Source organism: Oryx dammah, unplaced genomic scaffold (assembly GCF_014754425.2).
Source record: "Oryx dammah isolate SB20612 unplaced genomic scaffold, SCBI_Odam_1.1 HiC_scaffold_19, whole genome shotgun sequence".
Taxonomy (NCBI): Eukaryota; Metazoa; Chordata; class Mammalia; order Artiodactyla; family Bovidae; genus Oryx; species Oryx dammah.
In genome coordinates, this window is record NW_024070203.1 from 1,768,704 (window position 1) to 1,781,339 (window position 12,636).

General features: G+C 37.0%; 1 protein-coding gene across 25 annotated transcripts in view; it reads right to left on the reverse strand.

The window, feature by feature from the left end:
• The window catches only part of RIMS1 (regulating synaptic membrane exocytosis 1), a 600,054-nt gene that overhangs the window by 182,801 nt on the left and 404,617 nt on the right, over positions 1–12,636 (reverse strand). For all 25 annotated transcript variants that reach the window (XM_040261377.1, XM_040261401.1, XM_040261400.1 and 22 more), the window contains 3 exons: positions 4,544–4,611; positions 3,848–3,958; positions 2,213–2,312 (listed from right to left, as the gene is read on the reverse strand). In XM_040261377.1, the coding sequence (XP_040117311.1) occupies positions 2,213–2,312; positions 3,848–3,958; positions 4,544–4,611 (279 nt within the window). Of the gene's footprint in view, positions 1–2,212; positions 2,313–3,847; positions 3,959–4,543; positions 4,612–12,636 lie in introns of those variants that run through there.

The following is a 12,636-nucleotide window of genomic DNA, read 5'->3' on the forward strand; positions in this document are numbered from 1 at the left end:
AAGAAGTCCTAAATTAGAAGGTGGTCTCCTTAAAACTATTTATGAAAGATAATGAGTAAACAAAGATGAAAAAGAGGCTTTCTTCTGTCTTTAAATTTGTTAGAGGAGAAATACAAAACTGAATCCCTTTAATAAAATGTTGTATGCAATGAGAGAAATCCATGTGAGGAACAGAAAGAGGGTCCGGCTGCACCAGGGAGGAGGGGACTGGTTACTGTTCAGGGGAAGTATCGGGAAATGCTTCACAATCAACTTTAGAAGAGTTTTGAAGGATGGCAAGGACATCAACCGGCAGAGCCCAGGAACAGCAAAGCCACCGTGCGGAGGACAGGCACGGCCAGGTCCTGCAGGTGGAAACAGCGCCTGGGGCCGCAGGTGGACCAGCACCGCCGCGGGTCGGGGTGCGGAAGGAGGGGGCGGGACTTTTGGCAGAGGGCAGACTGCAGAGCTTCAACCCAAGCAGATGGTGCCTGAGGGACGATGGAGGCACTTAACAAGGGGGCTGGGGGTGTCTGTGACTCCATCATCCAGCAGTGGGCAAGGACTGAAGGGAACAGCAGTAGGAAAAGCTACTGCAGATTAAGGCAAGACTGCAGATTAAGGCAAGACTGCAGATGCTGAACAAATGTCATGCTAAACAAACAAACCAGTTTTACAGACTAACGCTGTTTATATGTAAACAGAAGGAAAACAGTTCCTAAATAACCATGTAAATCAAACAGGATATACTGTCTAATTTTCAAGCACACCAATTGCTTCAAGTGAAAACCACATTTATATGTTTTACAGTTATTTAAGTAGAGCTTCTAACGTTTTAGTTTTAAGTTTCTCAGACTCTAGGCACATAAGAGGGTTAAATAAGTGAATTAATCACTAAGGGATATATATACAAAGAAAACCTGACTTTCTTAAGTAACTGTCTATTAAAAAAAAAAACACAAAAATTAAAAAAAAATGTCATGTTCAGAATCTGATCTGCAAATTCAGATTTCTGTAGTCAAAGTTATCTTACACTTGAGTAGACAACAACTGATTCTTATAACGTTTCAAGTTTCAAGTCCCTCAACAAGCAGAATCGGTTTAATAACATAGTCACTCCTGATTGAGCTATGTTCTTACAGAATAATAATAGTCCCTGATGAGAAATAACAGAGGACAGTACACATCTTCAAAGCTATGCATATAGCAGATGGAGAAAAACCTCGCATTTGGATTTTCCCTCTATACAATACCTGGAGAGCACATCCCTAGGCAAATAAAAATCTGAATGATCTTGAACTGACACTCTCATAATCAGTTACAGGAAAAATGTCCTTAATAGAATATTTTTATAAAGGTTCCAATAATTATAACCTTAAGCTATAAAAACTGAAGAAAATAGTCCAGAAATGTTCTCTTTCCACATGCTATGGGTTATTAATCCTCACTTTGACAGGTCAGCTTACTCTGTTTTCTTTATGATTGTCTGGCAAATGGGTAAGCAAATACTCTCACCAAAAGATTTCTACTAAACTCTGAAGTACAGCAAACTGGTAAAAAATATGTTTATATGGTTTTTACTAAATGAAAAATAAAAGATTTATCAAAAATAAATTTTAAAATATGTTGCTACTAAGTATGGCACATTTCAACGTGTAAATGATGTTATTATATCATATTAAGGTTACAAAGTAACAAAATGTAAATTTCCAAATACCAAGAAGTACCACATCTACATGAATCTAACAATATATGTCACATTAAAATGAACAAATAATATATAATCTCTGTAAGAAATGTGATTGTGATTATATTTTACAAAAACTCCAGTAATAAATAAGTGTTTTGGGACCATTATGAAAAACTTTAGTAATTACTATGACTTATAAAATAAAGGACTAAACTCTGACATGATTTTCTTCACAGGCTTAACTGTTTCAGACTTTTGTAGCAACATTATGCAGCCATATACAAAAGTTAGTAATCCTTTGGCATTTTGCATCTATTTATTTTTATATAAATGCAAAGATTTGACTCATTCTCTCCAAACTGCTATTCATGTATAGTTGTATATTATGACAATCAATTAAATATTCATATCCGGAAAAATATCTGAATGCCTGCATGAAAACTGGTTGTTTACTTAATGGGCATACATAACTTACCCAAAATTGAAAACCACCAACTCATGCATAGAGTACATATGACTTAGATATTAAAAGAGGAACTTTACCTGCTCTCAAGTGTCCAACCACATCTGCAAGGCTACCCTTCTTTACTTTGGTGATGAAGGCACCGAGGCGTCCTAAGTCAGTCATTTTTCCTCCAACAACCTGGATAATTATACATGTGTAAGTTCCCAAGACTAACTCTGCAACAAAAGTCTCTTAGTTTGGGGAATTATTCCTACATATTTCGTGGTATGTTTACAATTGAGTGTAGGAACAAAAATGAAGTGAAATCTATTTTTGGTTAAAGGGGACTGCAGCATAGTAGCAACTTACCCCACTGCATGTGAGATAATGTGTCCTAAGGAAGTTTATATACTGGTTGGTTGTACCAACCTCACACAAAAGGGTGTCTTAGGGACAACGTGCCCCTAAGAATACACGATGTCCCCTTTCACCATCAGACAACAGGTGTTTGACACTTTACTAATATTGGAGTTCATTTTTCTTTATCTAAATTCACTTGAATTTCTATAATTGACCATGGTCCACTGTGACATGGGAACTTGATCCTTTTCACATATTTTTAGTCTAAGACAAAGACTGAGGATTTAAAATTTAAACCAAGAACAGACTACTTTGGGGAAGCAGTTCACCATGGTGCAGAGTAACAGCCTAAGTTTATCACATCTCCTGAACACCTGAATGACCTCCTCATCTGATATACATAGAGGATCCAATCTGAGTCTCCAAGGCTGAGTTATATCACTGAATGGTTAACATGCTCACCTGGATTTTCCTCAATAACTAAAATTAAACATATCTGAAAGGTTCTCAGTTTAATTTGTCCCAGTGCAGGGGCTCAATCCATATGATTAAAAATGAGAGGGGTATCATCAAAAGTTGAAGTTGATCAATAGGGACATGGCCAGTAGTGGAGGTGATTAGAATTGGTTCATAGCAAGAGAATTAATGATAATAATCAATAAAGTGACATTAGCTGAAAAAAAAAAGGTTTTAGTTGGATTCATAGGCAATGGTTTTAAAGAGATCAAACTATTACCCAACTATACAATACAATCTCTTGGTAAATAATCATTTTAAAGCAACATTTATGAATGTTTATGAAAGCAAATAAAACCATGTGACAACATTCATACACATTACACACAATAAAACAAAATGTATATATATATATTTTTTCTTGCCAAACAAAATATTTGTAATTTTTAGTTTCTTTTTTATCTGTTAGAAGTCAGTTAATATTTTTAAAGGTACATTTTACTCTTTGGGTATAAATTCTATTGCACTTAGGAAACGATCTCTTCAGTGGTCTTTGAGGTTGCTTGTCAAAATATAATAAAATTATGAGGTTCATATTATCTAATGTTACTACTTGCCATTAAAACCATTTTAATATAAAAACAGTCCTTGAACTTTATATTCAGAGGAAAATTCTACTATTCTTCTACATTTTATTGCAGTTTCCTAACATATCTGTATTCCATTTTAACAAAATGAGTTTAAAATACTACCCAGATAAAGGTACTAAATACACCATAAGCCATCACTATATTAACAAGATATATTTACTAGAAGAACTTTTTTCTGAAGAGGAGAAGATGACCACTGTCAGAAACTTTGTTGAATGCAGTCACACTTTAATTCATCATTTAAGAAACATAAACCAGGATACTTACTTTCAGACCCAGTAATGCACCTGATTCTTTGGGCATGGTTGTTCTCTTATTAAGAATAACACGTCCAATTAATCGATCCCCTTCTTTAGAAGGCTGCCACGTTACAGGATGCTATTAAAACATGAGCAAAGTTAAGAAGATAAACCTGCCATTCTCTTTCCTATACACACATAATTACTGGTTGTAGTATGATGCAATTTCCTCAGTTAAGGACACTCTGAGGGGATTCCTTATTCTCATGGGCTCTATCCTTGGCTTATAACAATTTTCATTTACAGTTGTAATTTTTTCGAAATAGGCACTTATTATACTACATCATTCTAAAAAGTCAGAAACTAAGTACCTCTCCAAATACAGCTCTGAAATGAAATGAAATGAAATATTAAAATATATCTGCTGATATCAGTCAAGTCAATTCTGTATTCTGAGTTGTCAGTAATGGTAAGCAAATAATAGCTCATTCACATATAGCCATTACTTAACACTTGCTTTTACTCCTTTAAAATTTGTTTGAAGTATTATTCAGTGCTAACTTATTTTTCTTCAAAACTGTACTGTCTTAAATGAAATCAGTATTTTCTTTCATAAGATATATAATGAAGCAGAATAAGGTTACTGTCTATCACATATCAGCAAAGGATGATGAATGGCCTACATCTTCCCCAAGCTCCCACATCACCCTCTCCGGATGCTCACCGAGCTAATAGGTGATGTTTCCCGGCTATGCCATGTAGCGGGATCCAGCCAGTAATAATCCAAGTCACCTGCACAGTAGGGAGAGAAGGAAGAGTGCAATGGCTTTGAAGTGGAGAAGGAATACCTTATATGCAACTTCCTCAATCTATGAAGTGTTAATAAATTTCATAATCTCGGGGGTGTGCATCTCAGATTGTACACATCTGCGCTGCACAGGCTGTGACCTGCACTCCCAGAATGAGTGTGTGTCACAAACGCATATTGTCCTAGAGGAGGGTTATCTTTCCTCTCAGCCTAGAAACACGTAAAAAGTACAGAAAGAACTAGGTTATCCCACGCACTGCCCCTCAAAGGACTACCCATGCCAAGACACAGACTGTCATGAGTGATACTGGCTAAAACTGTATTCACTGCACTGACATAAGTATTAGACTTTAGTGCCCCTTCTTCAACTCTTCTGAACTACATCATTTTTCAAAATTATTCTCTAGTCCCTATAACTGGACACACAGTTTTAGGACATTTTTGAAAAAGTGATGTGAAAGTTAAAGATCCAAAAAAGCTTTTAGCAAAAGAGTACATACAACTGATAGAGTATTCACTTTTACTAAATCATAAAGAAGACTTTAAAAATTCTAACTTTTTAAACATGGATTTATGAACATTTACTTTGGATTTTTTGGTTTAAAAATATAATGTGAAAGAAAGCATTTGAGGAAAAAAGAAGAAGAAGAAAAATCAACGCAAAGCAGCAGGGCTGTAAGTATCCGCATAGGAAGAAAGTCCAAAGTGGATAACCGTGTGAGAATTAATGACCTTTAACATTTTAAACATCAGGTTAAATCAATGAAACAGTTTCTCCTCATGGATGTTGAAAGAGAAAAATACTAGGCGATTGAGTAAAGCATGCCAGTTAAGAGTGAGATGCCCAGCTCACTGTTAAGAAAATGTTTGGATGCTGTCTGTGAAGGTCATAAATAAAGAATTTTATGTAGATGACAGACATGACAAGCATAATAAGCATGATAAAAGAAATATGACAGAAACAGAAAAAATGTTTAAAATGTGTAGGCACAAAAATTGCATGCATTTCAGTTTTTTAGTAGCTGCCTCTTTTCCTTTTACATAATGTGTTAGGAAAGTGGGAGAGTGTTATATACACTATAATAAACAATGTTTTTCAAATATGGCATGTAAATAACTAGAAATATATTCTATGAAGCCATATTCTGTTAAAATTTACTCCACATGGAGTCTATATCCCTCCCAAAATCACCAAGTTTAAAAGCTGTACAAGAATTTGTGACTATCTCAAATATTCTTCTGGACGGTCTTAGGGAATGGAATATAAGACCATATTTTTACTGTTTGTGAAACTTCATATTTTAAAGTTTAAATATATTTCACTAAAGCTTTTTCGTCTTTAATAGTATGACACCATTCCTCTTGAAAGAAAAACTATCTACAATAAAAATAAAATTAAAATTACTACTAAGCAGTAACTTCAAATATTCAAAAGATTATCTCAATTCATAAAGCTTTCTCCCAAAAACTTCACATACCAAGTAATAAGGCTGATGACTTCTCAAATTCTGATTCACTCTGAAATACTGTGACAAATTAATAGACTTACTGAGATATGCTTGGGGCTCAAAGAAAAAAATAATTAGTCATTAAGTTGGAAGCTGCTTTGAGAAGTCTTTAAGGATACAGAAATTACAAAAATCCTCACTATTTTAAAGGCTTCAGGGAAACAGTTCATTGCATCCTTCAGGAATTGATTTAGATCTTAGAAACTGGAATGCTTGGGCCCCTCTGTCTCTCCCTCCAAATCCTTATGTTGACTTAAACATTGTTTCACTCACCTTTTCCTGAGCAAATCTGGATATTTGTATCTTGTGAATGTCTGTTGTGCAAAAATGGCTCCTTATATGCAGAGTCAAAAGCTAATGTTTCTGGTATAATTCAGTAATGACACTGAATACACTTTATTATGAAAAGACTGCTTTCAGGCAATGGTTTTCTATCAGGTATAAAATGTGTAGGGAAATGATCATGAATAAAGAGTCTAATTTAATTGGCTTAACCTCAGATACTCAGATGACACCAGCCTTATGGCAGAAAGTGAAGAAGAACTAAAGAGCCTCTTGATGAAAGTGAAAGAGGAGACTGAAAAGTTGGCTTAAAACTCAACATTCAGAAAACTAAGATCATGGCATCTGGTCCCATTACTTCATGGCAAATACATTGGGAAACAATGGAAACAGTGAGAGTCTTTACTTTGTTAGGTTTCAAAATCACTGCAGTTGGTGACTGCAGCCAAGAAATTATTAGACGCTTGCTCCTTGGAAGAAAAGTTACGACCAACATAGACAGCATATTAAAAAGCAGAGACATTACTTTGCTGACAAAGGTCCATCTAGTCAAAGCTATTGTTTTCCCAGTAGTCATGTATGGATGTGAGAGTTGGACTATAAAGAAAGCTGAGCACCAAAGAATTGATGCTTTTGAACTGTGGTGTTGGAGAACTCTTGAGAGTCCCTTGGACTGCAAGGAGATCCAACCAGCCCATCCTAAAGGAAATCAGTCCTGAATATTCATTGGAAGGACTGATGCTGAAGCTGAAACTCCAATACTTTGGCCACCTGATGCCAAGAACTGACTCATTCAAAAAGACCCTGATGCTGGGAAAGATTGAAGGGGGGAGGGAAAGGGGACAACAGAGGATGAGATGGTTGGATGGCACCACCGAGGAGATGGACATGAATTTGAGTAAATTCCGGGAGTTGGTGATGGACAGGGAGGCCAGGCATACTGTGGTCCATGGGGTCACAAAGAATCGGACCTGACTGAGCGACTAAACTGAACTGAACTGGAACACATGCACGTATGTGCGTATGTATATATGTTTTTCCAGGCCATTCAGGTGTGCGGCCAGCACATTAATGCTCATTTGGATGGAATAGATTTTGCAGCTTTGGAAACTCCGCTTTTCAGTTCTGGCAACTGACTAAAAATGACTAACATAAATCTAAAAAAACACATTAAGTACTGCAGTATACACCAATAGTTGCATATATTTTAGTACACGAATATACTTCCCTCACATTCCGAAAGTTTTAACAGCTTTCTTAGCGTGAATTTCATCATCACACATTAAAATACAACAGTTTTGCTTAAACATTTATAAAACATATATTCTAAAATCTAAATATGCCGTTTTAAACTATATGTGCTTCATCTTTCCATGCATTATGAGGCTGTAAATGTATCATTGACTTTTAAGTACTCTAACTTGTCTTTGTAAGACATTTATCTATTATTAATAAAAGTGACACTCAACAAAACTCCCTCCTAAAATATTCAGACTAGAATTTCATTAATATAAAACATTTTTCTTAATTAAATTTCCTAATAGGTGATTAAAGATATTGACTGCCAATAGCATAACTACGAAATGATAAATTCATGGCATTTGCTTATGGAATTGACACAAAAGCATCCTGGTTTTAATGTTCAATGTAACTGTAAAGGAGTAAATTTAGTATTATCATTAATTTCGATCCAGGAAATAGATGCTTCAGTCTACAGAAATGGCTGAACTTCATAAATATCCATGTTCAATGAAGTCTTATAATTTGATTAATTTTTGTGAAAACATTAAAAACAGTTTTATCCTGTCCCTTGTTGAAAAAGCAGGTTAATTAAACTTCATAAGTAAGCACACAGCTTTCACTGCACACAAAAAAAGTCAGCTAGTGACTGCAAGGAGAACAAATCAGTCAATCCTAAAAGATATTCACTGGAAGGACTTATGCTGATGCTGAAGCTGAAGCTCCAATATTTTGGCCACCCGATGTGAAGAACTGACTCATTAGAAAAGACCCTGATGCTGGGAAAGATTGAAGGCAGGTTGAGAAGAGGATGACAGAGGATGAGATGGTTGGTTGGCATCACTGACTTGTTGGACATGAGTTTGAGCAAGCTCCAGGAATTGGTGATGGACAGAGAAGCCTGGCCTGCTGCAGTCCACGGGGTCACAGAGTTGGAACACGAACTGAGCGACTGAACTGAGTGACATATGGGCTTCCCTAGTGGCTCAGTTGGTAAAGAATATGCCTGCAGTGCAGGAGACCTGGGTTCAATCCCTGGCTTGGGAAGATGCCCTGGAGGAGGGCATGACAACCCACTCCAATTCTTGCCTGGAGAATCCCCATGGACAGAGGAGCAAAAGCAATGAACAAAAACACTTTCTAAATAATATACATGCATGGTTGCATGTATATGACTATACTAAAACTGTAAGGAGAAAACCATATATAACTTCACACATTAAATATCTACTTAAAAACTCACATAACAAATATACTTGATCAAGCTGAAGGTCTAACTAATGTTCAAGTAGTAAAAGAAAGAGTATCAACATCAAACCCCTGAAGCATTAGAAAATGTGGACTCCTCCATCACCAGAAGACATAGATAGTGTATTTTTAACATCATTATAATGGATGATACTAAAAGATGGGACTAAATAAATTACAAGATAGACTCACAGTAAGTCTGAACAATACATATTCATAACTTTGCTACTTATTATCTCAAAATAAATGGATTGTTCTTCCTATATAGAACATATTGTACCATTCAAAACCATTATAAAAACCATGGACCAAAATCAGAAGAACAAGCCTTCCCAGAGGTTTCGTATACTTCTTTAAATTTTTCCTTTTTTATGTTTACACTCTATGGCAGGGTATGTGTGGAGACCCAATGAAACTATTAATAAATGAATCCTAATGTACTTTATTATAGCACAGTTCAGTTCAGTTCAGTCACTCAGTCGTGTCTGACTCCTTGCGACCCCATGAACTGCAGCACGCCAGGCCTCCCTGTCCATCACCATCTCCCGGAGTTCACTCAGACTCCCGTCCATCGAGTCCGTGATGCCATCCAGCCATCTCATTCTCAGTCGTCGCCTTCTCCTCCTGCTCCCAATCCCTCCCAGCATCAGAGTCTTTTCCAATGAGTCAACTCTTCACATGAGGTGGCCAAAGTACTGGAATTCCAGCTTTAGCACCATTCCTTCCAAAGAAATTCCAGGGCTGATCTCCTTCAGGATGGATTGGTTGGATTGCCTTGCAGTCCAAGGGACTCTCAAGAGTCTTCTCCAACACCACAGTTCAAAAGCATCAATTCTTCGGTGCTCAGCCTTCTTCACAGTCCAACTCTCACATCCATACATGACCACAGGAAAAACCATGGCCTTGACTAGACGGACCTTAGTCGGCAAACTGATGTCTCTGCTTTTGAATATGCTATCTAGGTTGGTCATAACTTTTCTTCCAAGGAGTAAGCGTCTTTTAATTTCATGGCTGCAGCCACTATAGACAGTGATTTGGGAGCCCCCCAAAATAAAGTCTGACACTGTTTCCACTGTTTCCCCATCTATTTCCCATAAAGTGATGCGAACAGATGCCATGATCTTCGTTTTCTGAATGTTGAGCTTCAAGCCAACTTTTTCACTCTCCTCTTTCACTTTCATCAAGAGGCTTTTTAGTTCCTCTTCACTTTCTGCCATAAGGGTGGTGTCATCTGCATATCTGAGATTATTGATATTTCTCCCAGCAGTCTTGATTCCAGCTTGTGTTTCTTCCAGTCCAGCGTTTCTCATGATGTACTCTGCATAAAAGTTAAATAAGCAGGGTGACAATATACAGCCTTGACATACTCCTTTTCCTATTTGGAACCAGTCTATTGTTCCATGTCCAGTTCTAACTGTTGCTTCCTGACCTGCATACAGATTTCTCAAGAGGCAGGTTAGGTGGTCTGGTATTCCCATCTCTTTCAGAATTTTCCACAGTTTATTGTGATCCACACAGTCAAAGGCTTTGGCATAGTCAATAAGGCAGAAATAGATGTTTTTCTGGAACTCTCTTGCTTTTTCAATGATCCAGCGGATGTTGGCAATTTGATCTCTGGTTCCTCTGCCTTTTCTAAAACCAGCTTGAACATCAGGGAGTTCACGGTTCACATATTGCTGAAGCCTGGCTTGGAGAATTTTGAGCATTACTTTACTAGCATGTGAGATGAGTCCAATTGTGCAGTAGTTTGAGCACAGCACTAGACAAATTAAAATATGTCTTAATATGTTAATTAAAATTAAATTTAATTAATTTAAATAATTTATATTTATTTCTTTAATTAAAATATGTCACACTTATTACATATCTATACACAGTGTATACATAAAGGCCAACTCAGTTATAAGAATTATATTTTAATTTGAGACAAAGCAAGGTATTTTTAATACTACATACCATGAACAGCATGTAAGTTAGTAAATATTGCTAAATTGCTATAGTTATGATATATAATAGAGGCATATATCCATTTTATTGATTTTAATACATTAAAAGGACATTCTTTTCATAAACAGGAAATAAACTGTTAAGTCTAAGAATGGAGGAAAAAACTTAACTTCTGATTGATATAACAAAAATGCTTGAAATAGTTTCCTTATATTTTAGAAGGTTGTATGCCTTCCAAGGGCAAATGTGTTCACTCTCAGTCTAAGTTATATACAATAATGGAGCTAATTGTACAATCACTCAATAAAAATGTGTTATACAACGGAGTGCCAGAAAGCCTAACCTCGCCTCAGTTACTTTAACAATCCAGGAGAAGAAACAAATATTACTTAAAGAGACTTAGCATCTAGGCATTAAAATAAAATTGGAACATATCCTTATTAACTTTACTGATTAACCAAATAATCTGTGAAAAAAATAAGAGAATTTCTGCACAGATGCAAAATCAGCAAACTGTCATTCATGACTGGAACCCTGATAGTCTAAGCTCCCAGTAGAGTAAAAGTATCAGCCTACAAACACTTTCTGGTGACTTCATTCAAATCCCACCATGTCCACTGCACAATCTGATGGCAAATATTGTGTAATTAAGTAGCAAATTTATGTCCCTTGAATGCAAGGCCTGAGGCAGGGCTGGAGGCATCTCTAAATTGTTGGTCTTTAGCAGAAATATCTTCAGTAATTCTAAGTAACTGAATTGTCTGGTGCTGGCCCAAAACACACTCAGAAACTGTCACTCTTCAGAAGAATTATATTCAGTCAGTTCAGTTCACTCCCTCAGTCATGTCCAATTCTTTGCAACCCCTGTCCATTGACAGCAGACCTCCCTGTCCTTCACCATCATCCAGAGCTTGCTCAAACTCATGTCCACCGAGTCGATGATACCATCCAACCATCTCATCCTCTGTCGTCCCCTTGTCCTCCTGCCTTCAATCTTTCCCAGGATCAGGGCCTTTTCCACGGAGTCAGTTCTTTGCATCAGGTGGCCAAAGTATTGGAGTTTCAGCTTTAACATCAGTCCTTCCAATGAATATTCAGGACTGATTTCCTTTGGGATGCACTGGTTGGATCTTTCTTACAGTTCAAGGCATCTCAAGGGTCTTCTCCAACACCACAGTTCAAAAACATCAATTCTTCAGTGCTCAGCTTTTTTATTATAGTCCAACTCTCACATCCATACATGACTACTGGAAAAACCATAGCTTTGACTAGACAGACGCTTGTTGGCAAAGCAATGTCTCTGCTTTTTAATATGCTATATAGGTTGGTCATAGCTTTTCCTCCAAGAAGCAAGTGTCTTTTAATTTCATGACTGCAGTCACCATCAGCAGTGATTTTGGAGCCCAAGAAAATAAAGTCTGATGTTTTTTCCACTGTTTTCTCATCTATTTGCCATGAAGTGGTTGGCCTGGATGCCATGATCCTAGTTTTGGAATGCTGAGTTATAAGCTGGCTTTTTCATTCTCCTCTTTCACGTTCATCAAGAGGCTCTTTAGTTCCTCTTCACTTTTGGACATAAAGGTATCATTTGAGTATCTGAGGTTATTGATATTTCCCCCTAATCTTGATTCCAGCTTCTGCTTCAACCAACCCAGCATTTTCCATGATGTACTCTGCAAGTCAGGAGCGGCGGCTGAGAGTGCCAGGTGCTATGGTGCAGGAGCAGCCGAGAGCAGCGACCCCACATCCGAGGCCAAGGGCGGCGGCCGGGAGGAGCGACCCCAC